Source organism: Arachis ipaensis, chromosome B01 (genome assembly GCF_000816755.2).
Source record: "Arachis ipaensis cultivar K30076 chromosome B01, Araip1.1, whole genome shotgun sequence".
NCBI lineage: Eukaryota > Viridiplantae > Streptophyta > Magnoliopsida > Fabales > Fabaceae > Arachis > Arachis ipaensis.
In genome coordinates, this window is record NC_029785.2 from 46461992 (window position 1) to 46473816 (window position 11825).

At 34.3% G+C, this 11825-nt stretch overlaps 1 protein-coding gene and 2 long non-coding RNA genes across 4 annotated transcripts; all 3 read left to right on the top strand.

Annotated features, from left to right (window-relative positions):
• Positions 2570 to 4287, top strand: LOC107617991 (transcription factor TCP24-like). Its single transcript, XM_021121070.1, has 2 exons — positions 2570 to 2898; positions 3228 to 4287. Exons 1-2 carry the CDS (start codon positions 2623 to 2625, stop codon positions 3381 to 3383), a joined length of 432 nt encoding a protein of 143 aa, XP_020976729.1. The 5' UTR covers positions 2570 to 2622; the 3' UTR covers positions 3384 to 4287.
• Positions 6794 to 8393, top strand: LOC107606767. 2 transcript variants are annotated; one of them, XR_002360954.1, is made up of 6 exons: positions 6794 to 7047; positions 7212 to 7280; positions 7372 to 7428; positions 7712 to 7804; positions 7884 to 7934; positions 8310 to 8393. It is a non-coding gene; the product is annotated as an uncharacterized LOC107606767 (long non-coding RNA). The 2 variants fall into 2 exon arrangements; XR_002360953.1 differs by lacking the exon at positions 7372 to 7428 and having other exon boundaries at positions 6998 to 7047.
• Positions 8493 to 10172, top strand: LOC107617986. The gene is made up of 3 exons (XR_001615116.2): positions 8493 to 9103; positions 9430 to 9514; positions 9997 to 10172. It is a non-coding gene; the product is annotated as an uncharacterized LOC107617986 (long non-coding RNA).

Below are 11825 nucleotides of genomic sequence, written 5' to 3' on the forward strand. Positions count from 1 at the left end.
ATAAGGTAACTTTTTAAAAAAATATAATTTTGAAAAGGCAACTTTTTATAAATTACTTAAAAAAATTATTTTTCAAAATTTAATTTTTATAAATTTTCGAAATGTAAAAACTTTAAGGCTGCAAACACTGATTCGATTAGTGGATAACTTTTGGGACACCAATACTTCTGTCTACATATATGCTTATAATTTGGACAACTTAATTAGATGCATTTGAGTTAAAAATTAATTAACTAGTTGAGTTATTAAACGCTGTATGGTTAGGATTTATGTACATAAAATACGTACATATACTTAAAAAGCAATGCACAAGGCCTATGTAATTATGTAAAATAGTCAAACAATGCTATATCATCTGTGTGCCTGCTGCCATTAAAACCATGTATGTTTTCATTCATTAGTTTCTTGCAGAGTGACAGAGTCCCTATTTGCTGCTATGCTACACTGCCAGTAACTAAATTATACGTACTTTTTGTCCATATTAAATACGGATTTAACTTAACTATTAAATGTAAACAAACATGGGAGATTCTAGTGATGACTACCATGGCTATAGTTGCTGAGAGACTCGGGACAAAGGTCTGCTAACGAAGAATGCAGGTTTAAAATGCGGCAGATCCTTTCAATTACTGAAACGGTAAATCCGTAATTTTGTTTTTTTGATTTTTATGTTTAATAAATAAATGTGAAGCCAGTCATCAAAAAAGGGACACCATTGTCAAGTGATGAGACACCAATAGCTGGAGCTAGGGCCTTGTCATGACGGTGACTTTTCTTTAGTATGTCGGGAAAACTGTTCCGGGATGGAGGATGGAGAATGAATTGAGATGTCTGCCGATCGACGACCGTGGTGGTTCTAGAGATTCCGAATCTTGACTGATGCGGCAATGATGTCATTCACAACCGTGATTTAATTTGTTGTCACGCCAGCTACAAATACTCTACATGATTTTGAAAATTAGATCCAATTAATCGATTCAACCGAGTTAGATGTGAATGAGTCATCAAATTGGTTCTAATTTATGGTAAAAAAAAAAAAAAAAGAAACTAATAAACAAATAGAACAGATTTGTTTTCTGATGGTTAACCAGTTTAAAATAATAAAATATAACATATTAATTTTTTAAAATATATATTTCAAGTGTAAGTATCTTATTTTATTATATCTAATTTAATCAGGTTAAATATTTAAATCTTTGAGTCTCTAGTTTCATCAATTTAACCACTAGTTCGATTTTTAAAACTTTAATTTACTTATACTCGATAGTGTTGCTGTGATAGACTGGATCCAGCCATTGTACAAATAATGGCTCGAGAAATTTGAAACGGAAGAAGAATTGGAAACGCATTTGTACACAGTCACCGAATTATCGTATACATGTTGAAAAGTCAAAAAGAAAGTTTGATTTTACTGTGTACGTTTTGGAAATTACATAAAGAAGAAGAAAAAGTAAATAATGTATAATAAAAATTAGGGATAAGTATGATTTTGGTCTCTAACGTAGAGGTCAAAAATTTATTTCGTTTTCGGCCTTTTTTTCGCTACAAAATAGTCTCCAAGGTTTCAATTTGTTTTAAAATAGTTATTTTTACCAATTTTATTTTTTTATTATCAAATTACCCCTCATTAAAAAATTATAAGCTCACCGCCGACGAGCCTCCCCTGCTTCACCACCGCCAACGAGCCTCCCTGCTTCCCCGCCGCACGTTACCCTCCCTCCAGCCCCTTCCTGTCATGCCCAGACCATCGGCGCTCCACCACTGCCTTCCCTGTCCCCTCTTTTCTGTTTTCTATTTTCATAATCTAGTTATCATTTTGCTTTCAATTTCTGTTTTTGGTTGATTGTTCTTCTGATTTTCAATTTTTTGATGGTTCTGATGATGATGACCATGATAATAATGGTGGTGCATGGTGGTGGTGGGTTCCGGTTTAACTTGGGTTCCTGGTTGATTTTGTTGTTCTGATGATGATGATGATGACCATGATGATAATGGTGGTGGTAGTGGTGGTGCTTAGGCTTTTCTGCTGAGGTTGGTTGATTTTGGGGGTGAAGGGAGAAGGGTATTTTTGTCCGAAGGACGATTTTAAAACAAATTGAAACCATGGGGACCATTTTGTAGCGAAAAAAAGGTTGGGGACGAAATAAATTTTCGGCCTCTACGTTAAGGACCAAAATCGTACTTATCCCTAAAAATTATATAAGGGAAATGTATAAAAATAATGTATAATAATGATGTAACTTAGAAAGACACTACTAAAAAATTAGTTATTACAGACGAATATTGCTGACAGATTTTATTTAATAAAAATATAGATATAATTTGTGAGAAATTTTTTGTCAAAAACTAAAAACATGAATTAGCATAAATTACAAACAGAAAAAAAATCGTCGATAATTCTGTCGGAAAAATTAATTTTTTTTTTGTGGAAAATTGTTACATATGAAAAATTCGTCTGTAATTAAATAAACAAAACGCCTCATTTTATTAAATTATTACAGACAGAAAATCTGTCTGTAATTTAAAATATTCTGTCAAAAATATTGAATTAAACCTAACCTACCCCCTCTATCTCCCCGTGGGAGCCCCCCATTCAAACTCTGTTTCGACCTCCATTCACAAATGAAACACGAGCTTCTTCCTCTCTCTGTCGCACGAGCTACTTCTTCTCTCCATGGCTACTACTTCTGCTTCTTCCGCCGCTGCCGCCGTCGCTTGTGGCGCACAATCTCTCTCTGTCATCCCTTGCGTTGCACGAGATCCCTCCGCCGCCGCTCTCGTCTACTCCCATTGCGTCTACTCCACCGCCATTCTCATCGAATCTACTCCCTCTGGCGCCTCTTCCATCTAATCTCAACTCGCTCTCTCAGTTCTTCTCGTAACCATCTCAAATTTCAGGTATATATATCTTGATTTTGTGATTCTGTTCTTCGTGATAAACCTTAGGGCTCAATTTTTCTGTGCTAGTTTTAGGTTTATCATACTCTACTTTTGTGCTTCATTTGAATCTGCGGGTTTACTCTGATTTTGATGAATTTTTTTCTGCAATCGAAGCTTTTTTTACCTAAAATTCATGGTAGGCTATTGCTTTCGACCGAAGGCTCTTTCACTTATTATCATTTGCTTGGACGAACATTGAATCTATTTTGTTCTGCTCTGTTCAAGTAATTTGTAATTCAATTTGAGCTATTTGTTTGATAATTATTTACAACTTTCATTGTACGAAGAAAGATAGGCACAGCAAGATTCACATATCTCATGGGTTGAGGGATAGAAGGGTGAGGCTTTCAAGCGAAATAGTGCGCAAGTTCTTTGATCTTCAGGACATGTTGGAGTTCGACAAGCCCAGCAACACGCTCGAATGGCTTTTCACCAGTATCTAAGTTTCTAGTTCTGCAGGTAAAAGAAGAGGCACATCAACTTGCTCAAATTTTTGAAACAGTTGGGGCTTTCAAGGTGAAGTGGAAAGGTGGTAAAGGAAAACTAATTTTTGGAAGGTGAGGCTTGTTCAGTGCAATTTTGAGCTGTTGATTTATGCTCTATATGGATTATGCTTCTAAATTTGCTTGTTATTCAGTGTTACACCTCAAGATCTTGTTGACATTATACTTCTAAATTTCCGATATCTTCACTCTTAACGATAGATCTGTAACGCCTCTACTCAACGTTAGGGTTTAAGCTCTCTTTTATGCACACTACTTGTTCTTATTTGTGCTCGAACTCATATTAACTTCCATATGCAGCCTGCAAATCCTCGTGTGAGAGCTAATGTGTTGTACATGAGCCCCAAATTCTCTCTCCTTATCTCAATAATCTCTACAAATTTCTTTTAATTTGATTTGGATTCATAGGATATTCCTACCAGATGGATACTTATATATATATGTTATGTGTATCATAAAATCTTACCTTGAAAACGGACTATTGCTAAATTTTTCTAGGTAGATGCAGAATTAAAGATGTAATACTATGATCTATTCTTTCAGCGTTGCATAGTTCCATAGCGACAATACATTTATTGCTTCATATTTTCTAATTACCATCTTTTTTAATGAAATCTTTCGTTGAGTAATTATTTTTTTCTTTACTACTTTTTACCAAGTAATTTGATATTCACGTAGACTTGCATGATACAGGGAGGCTGTCAAAAATACTTTTAATCCATATTTTGATAAAGGTAAATTACCTTAGTTGGTTTATTTGTTTAAAGATAGTTGCTGCACCCTCTTCTCTTGGTTGTTTGTTTTATTATTGGCATTCTGACGTGTGTGTCCATTAGCAATATAGTTTCAGGACTCTACTCTTTACCATTTTAGCATGTTTCATGCCTCCCACCATATTCAACCTGTTCCTGCCATAAAAGAAGAGGTATGATTTCATTTTAAGCGTTTCTGTTTCTTCTTGGCAGTTTGCTAATCTAAATCCTTGTGATAAATTTTGAGCGTCTACCATTTCCTCAGCCTCCACCTCCTGCTGCCAAACAAATGCTTTCTTCTCAAACTTTTGCCATCAGTGACATGTTCGTCTCTACACATCATAATTTTTAGCTTTGCTTCAATTTGAGTGTTTTTTTTATATTTTTTTAGTTCCCCTTTCATGTAAAAAATTACCTGATAGCTATTTGTTATGAAAGTCATTCTTGTTTCAGCTAATGTTTATGTTGCCTTTGGTTCAAGTTTTCTAATAGTTTATATAAAGGAGTTGACCTTTCTTGGTTTTCTTTGTCTAGGTTGAAGGAATAGGTTTGCTTAGAGCTATAGAGTTGATACTTTTATTCGGTCTAATTAGATTTTTTCTGGTTCGAAGTTTTGATGTGAAGGGCTATGTGACTGGGGTTTGGGAATCCTGACTGGAAGAGGACACATGAGGAGGCAGAAAAGACTGTGGTTGTAGTTACTGCACTGCTAAAAAATGGTGCTACTTGTGTTGGTAAAACCATTATGGATGAATTGTCTTTTGGGTAGGGACTCGGTTAGAAGTTCTTTAGTTTTGTGTACTAACTGAAAAAACTTGTTCTGCTCAAATGTGATTTTACTCAAGACACTCTTGTGTCAGGATTTCTGGTGAGAACAACCATTATGGAACTCCAACAAATCCTCAAATTCCATCTTGTATCCCTAGATGGTTGATGAGCAGATAATTTATACGCTTTTTGGCATTGTCTTTACATAGTTTTTAGTATGATTTAGTTAGTTTTTAATATATTTTTATTAATTTTAAATAAAAATTATATTTTTAGCCTTTACTATGAGTTTGTGTGTTTTTCTGTGATTTCAGGTAATTTCTGGCTGAAATTGAGGGACTTGAGCAAAAATCTAATTCAGAGGCTGAAGAATGACTGCAGATGCTGTTGGATTCTGACCTCCCTACACTCGAAGTAGATTTTTTGGAGCTACAGAAACCCAATTTGCACGCTCTCAATTGCATTGGAAAGTAGACATCCAGGGCTTTCCAACAATATATAATAGTCTATACTTTGCCCGAGTTTAGATGACGCAAACTGGCGTTTAACGCTAGCTTTCTGCCCTATTCTGGCGTTAAACGCCAGAAACAAGTTGCAAAGCAGAGTTAAACACCAGAAACAAGTTACAAACTGGCGTTTAACTCCAAGGAAGACCTCTACACGTGAAAGCTTCAATGCTCAGCCCAAGCACACACCAAGTGGGTCCGGAAGTGGATTTCTACATCATTTACTTATCTCTGTAAACCCTAGTAACTAGTTTAGTATAAATAGGACTTTTTACTATGGTATTTATATCTTTTGGATATTTTTATGTTCAGAGATCATGTTTGGGGAGGCTGGCCATTCGGCCATGCCTAGACTTTGTTCTTATGTATTTTCAACGGTAGAGTTTCTACACACCATAGATTAAGGTGTGGAGCTCTACTGTTCCTCATGAATTAATGTAAAGTACTATTGTTTTTCTATTCAATTCAAGCTTATTCTTATTCTAAAGATATTCATTTGCACCCAAGAACATGATGAATGTGATGATTATGTGACACTCATCACCATTCTCACCTATGAATACGTGCCTGACAACCACTTCCGTTCTACATGAAAACAAGCTTGAATGCGTATCTCTTAGCCTATATTCCGAAAGATCGGAGTCTTCGTGGTATAAGCTAGAATTATTGGCGGCCATTCCTAAGATTCGGAAAAGCTAAACCTTGTCTGTGGTATTCCGAGTAGGATCTGGGAAGGGATGACTGTGACGAGCTTCAAACTCGTGAGTGTTGGGCGTAATGACAGACGCAAAAGGATCAATGGATCCTATTCCAACATGATCGAGAACCGACAGATGATTAGCCGTGCGGTGACAGCGCATTTGGACCATTTTTACTGAGAGGACGGGATGTAGCCATTGACAACGATGATGCCCAACATACAGCTTGCCATGGAAAGGAGTATGAATGATTGGATGAAAGCAGTAGGAAAGCAGAGGTTTAGAAGGAACAAAAGCAACTCCATACGCTTATATGAAATTCTCACCAATGAATTACATAAGTATTTCTATCCTATTTTATATTTTAATTTTAATTATCAAATCTCCATAACCATTTGAATCCGCCTGACTGAGATTTACAAGGTGACCATAGCTTGCTTCAAGCCGACAATCTCCGTGGGATTGACCCTTACTCACTTAAGGTTTATTACTTGGACGACCCAGTGCACTTGCTGGTTAGTTGTGCGAAGTTGTGGAAAAGAATTAAGATTATAAACGTGCGCACCAAGTTTTTGGTGTCGTTGATGGGGAATGAACAATCACGATTTTGTGCACCAAGGGTCTTCTAGTGGTTCAGCGGTAGCAGTTGCTACTGAGCTTGTTGACTTTGCCATTGGTAAGCTTTTGTGATTAGTGGACCTTGAATTGCTTGAAGTGCTAGACTGCTAATCTATTGGTTTGTTTATTACATTTGACACTTGTGAAAACAATAAATTGTGAGCTTCAAAAATACTTGCTTGACTGATATTCTCTTTCCCAGGAAAAGAAACTTCTTTTGGAACAGAATGGATCACATCTTGCAAAAATCTCAGTTTACGAGGTATGCTATAAGATCCGTTTTAGTTTTCTTTATTTAATTATGCTTTACATCTGGGATGCCTTTCTGCTTCATTTCAAGAGAAGAAGTGTTTGTCAATCTCTATGTGCTAGAAGGAAATTAAGTTTAAATACTGCATCTAACTTTAATTTTTTTTTCTCATGCAGACCAATAAATTGTCCAGCAATACTCTTGTTGGATACTGTGAGATTGATCTGCTTGAATTTCTGACCCAGGTGAGGAAACTTGATTTATTTTCATATATAATTTTTTTAATTGTGTGTAGTTGGATCTATTCATTTACCAGCTACTTTATGTGCTCTTTAGGGTATACGCACAAGTTATGCTGAAAAGGGAGGAAAAGGCATCAAGGGGAAAAGAAGTGTAATGGGAGGGTTTAGATAGTTTTATCTTATTCCCCAAGGAAAAAAGATTTGGGGGAAATTATAAAATCAGGGTATTTGTTTTAGGATGGGTGGGGGTTGAGAGATTAATAATACCCTTTAAATGGCTTTCCCTTTGAAACAACAAAACTTTTGGATAGGGGTGAGGGTTAAAACCCTATAAACCTCTCTTACTTCCCTTCTCATTCTAGATCAAACTCATGAACACACCCTTAAGCATTATCCATTTTCTAAACTTTGATGCCGATGACTTGGCAATGCAGGATTCTGATTCTGACACTGAGATCATCAACCTTTTAGATCCATCAGTTCCAGGAAAAGTGGTTGGCAGCATTTCTATTTCATGTTCTATAGAGGTATATGACGTAAATGTGTATACTGTTGTTAATTTAAGTATGACAAAGATTTCTAACAATTATGAATAAAACCTAACAGGACCCAATTGAGACGGAGAAAGGTTTTGTAAGACGCATCTTATCTATAGTGGTAAGTTTGATATTTCCTTTGCATTCTGATAACCTGTGTCTAGTGTGGGCCTGAATAACTGACATATGAGGTTATCAGAAGTAGTAGTTAATCATCCTATTGCTACATGAGAGTGCTGATTTCATACAACATTGTACCAATTGCTAGTAGATATTAATGTGACTATTCCAGTTTCTTCTTGGTGATTCCTTTTCTCTGTTTGAGGCTCTATAAAACTGAAAGGAACTCCATATAAGTTGAACATATATATGATAGAATAATCTTTGAATTATATACGTCATAGAAAGTGCAATATGTAATTCACAATTGTTTTGATAATTTAAATATAATTATCTCATTTAGTATTATCAACCTGAGACATTATGCTGTTGGCAGGACTTCAATGAAGATGGGATGCTTTCACTGTCTGAATTTTCTGATCTAATCGATGCTTTTGGCAATCAATTAGCAACCAGCAAGGTACAGGCCTACACCTATTTTTTTTTCTCAATAATTTTGAGCTTGCTGAATTATCTTTCATTTGCTTGTTATTTTTTTTCAATTGTGTGTAGTTGGATCTATTCATTTACTAGCTACTTTATGTACTCTTTTAGTAGTACCGTGATCCATTGACCATTACATCATTATGCAAGTGTTGAAGCTTTGGCAGAACAACTTCACTGGTTCAATTCCTTCAAGGCTTGGATAGAATGGTAAATTAATTGAACTTGATCTTTCAACAAACAAGCTCACAGGACTAGTTCCAAAGTCTCTTTGTTTTGGTAAGAAGCTCAAGATTCTGATTTTGCTCAACAACTTTCTCTTTGGATCTTTGCCTAATGATCTTGGTGAATGCTACACTCTTGAGAGAGTTAGATTGAGACAGAACTACTTAACAGGTTCAATACCAAATAGATTTCTCTATTTGCCTCAACGATCTCTTTTGGAACTTCAGAACAATTATCTGAGTGGTTTTCTTCCAAGAAGCACTGATGCACCTTCATCAAATCTAGGACAGTTGAATCTTTCCAATAATCGTTTATCCGAGACCCTGCCGGCTTCAATCGAAAAGTTTCCTGATTTGGAAATCCTTCTTATTTATGGAAACAGATTCTCAGGTGAAATTCCACCAAATATAGGCAAGTTAAAGAGTGTTCTCAAGATGGATTTGAGTGTTAACAACTTTTCAGGTACTATTCCTCCTGGGATTGGTAAACTTTCATTGCTAGCATACTTAAATTTGAGCCAAAACCAATTATTTGGTCCAATACCAGTTCAGGTTTCTCATATTCACATATTGAATTATCTTAATGTCTCATTGAACCATTTGAATAAGAGCCTTCCAAAGGAACTTAGATCCTTAAAACGCTTAACTTCAGCAGATTTTCTCACAACAATTTAATATAGAAAGTGCAATATGTAATTCACAATTGTTTTGATAATTTAAATATAATTCTCTCATATAGTATTATCCTCTAATAGTAGTTATCAACCTGAGACATTATACTGTTGGCAGGACTTCAATGAAGATGGGATGCTTTTACTGTCTAAATTTTTTTTATCTAATCAATGCTTTTGGCAATCAATTAGCAACCAGCAAGGTACAGGCCTACACCTATTTTTTTTTTAAATAATTTTGAGCTTGCTGAATTATCTTTCATTTGCTTGTATACTCAAATTTAGATTTAGAGTATATGATTTTCTTATCTTCTCTTCGGATTAACTAATGAAAGTTTGAACTTTGAACCTTAAATTCAAACAATTGAAATTTTCTTTAATGGTTATATCTAAGCCTGACATCCAGTATGCCGATATTAATGCAAATATTGAGCTTTTGATACTTGTTAGTGATGGTCTATGGAAGGTTTTCTATTAATCTCTTTATGTTTTCCTTATTTCTTAAAAGGCAAAAATGCACTTCTAAAATCACATAAATTTGTCATTTGGGTTTTTATTTTATTTTCTCCACAATCATACTCTATTTCATTCTCATTCCATTTCTTTTCAAAATTCAACAAATTTCTTCCACATTAACTCCAATAAAAATACCAATGGTGGTGGTATCTGGCTCTTTGCCATGCAGGATGCACTTTAGAGGGTAGAGTAAAGGATAAAGGATCCACAAAGGACAGCCAAACAACTAGCCAATGAGGCATTGAACAGAGACAGCCACTGAGGCATTGAACAGAGACAGTAAAGATGTTTTGAATGCAGAGTTTATGTTTTGAATTATAATTGATGTATCAATACACTTTGTTGATGTATGGTTGTTACTTATTATTATAGTTGATTTATCAATACACTTTGTTTATGTTTTGAATTATATTGACTTGCTTATTTTTAGTAATTTTCTTTTAGTTTGATAATACGATGAATTTGTTTATTTTTTGAAATATTATAAATATTCGAATACAAATTATTTAAAAAATTGTATTTATTAAATTTATATTTATTTTGTATGAAAACAGGTTTATTTTGCAATGAAAAAATCTAAAAAAAATTCTATTTTACCTTACTGACGGATTTACAGATGAATTCTCTATTTGTATTCAGAGTATGGAATGGTTTTCCAAGGCCCCAATTATCGACGGAAAATTTGTCGAAAAATCTGTTGCTAATTATCGATGAAAAATTTGTTGAAAAATCTGTCTCTAATTATCAACAAAAAATCCATCGAAAAATCTGTCTCTAATTACAAGCGAAAAATTCTTTGGAATATCTGTCTCTAATTACCGACAAAAAATCCGTCGAAAAATCTGTCTCTAATTACCGACGGAAAATCCGTCGAAAAGTTTGACGTTCTAGGGAAGTGGAGGGGAGAATTTACCGAGGAAAAATCTGTCGGTAACTGGTAAAAATCTGTTGGTAAATTACCGACGGAAAAAAATCTGTCGGTAAATAATTTCCGACAAGGCTTTTACAGAGGAACAAAATTCATCGGTAACCAAAAATCCATTTGTAATAAAGACCAAATCTGTCTGTATTAAGCAATTTTCTAGTTGTGAGGTTTTTATCTCAGTGAGAAGTGTGGATAGTGCCAAAAATTTATAAAGTGTGAGTTTATACATCGAAAATACTTTTCGAAACTAATATTTTTATTTTTTTTATAATAAGAATGAGTTTTCACTCGAAAACACTATATGTAACTCTTGAATATATAAGAGTGTGGAAATGATATTGTATAATTATCTCAAATATAGTGAATTTTTTTTGGAGTCTGGCCGTGGTCTTTTTCTGTTTTCAGATTTTTCGTGTAAAAAACTGAATTTTCTGTAAAACGATTTCTCAAGATTTTTTATAGGAATTTACAAAATTTGAGAATCATAGTTTGCTTCATTATAACAAAGTGGGAATTTTACAAACCAAATATAGCATAAAAGGACTAACGAAACTAAACAACTGACACTATTAGAACCCAATTTTTTGTAGATTGATTTCTCAAGATTTTTGTGATGAGAATTTGGGAAATCCGAGAATCACAGTTCACCTCGTTTTAACGAGGCGGGCCCATATAAAAAAGTTTTCAATAAAATATTACTTTTCATATAGGACAAAAAAGTACTCCTTAATGATGACATTCAATTACCAAGTCCAAATTCAACCAGCAAGAAACCTTTACATGTATTTTTTTATCTGTTTAACTTTCTCAATATATTTTAGAGATATTTCAGAGTTGAGATAATATATGATACCAATATTACTCATACTAATATAATTATCTGCTTTATCTAGTATACCAAAATAAGTGATCAAATAATTACCATTTTTGATAATTATCCTCCAAAAATTAATTCTAGCCACATGTTTTCACTCATATATAGATCCCTTTCCTTATTTATTATCCATCGCAAGTTAATTCACACAGAGATAAGAATGGTTATTCATCAAACTAAGCACACATGAAACTCAAAT

Coding starts and splice junctions, on each gene's coding strand:
- LOC107617991 (XM_021121070.1), top strand. CDS start 2,623: ATGAAACACGAGCTTCTTCCTCTCTCTGTCGCACGAGCTACTTCTTCT. Junction 2,899..3,227: donor GTAACCATCTCAAATTTCAG/GTATATATATCT, acceptor CATTGTACGAAG/AAAGATAGGCACAGCAAGAT.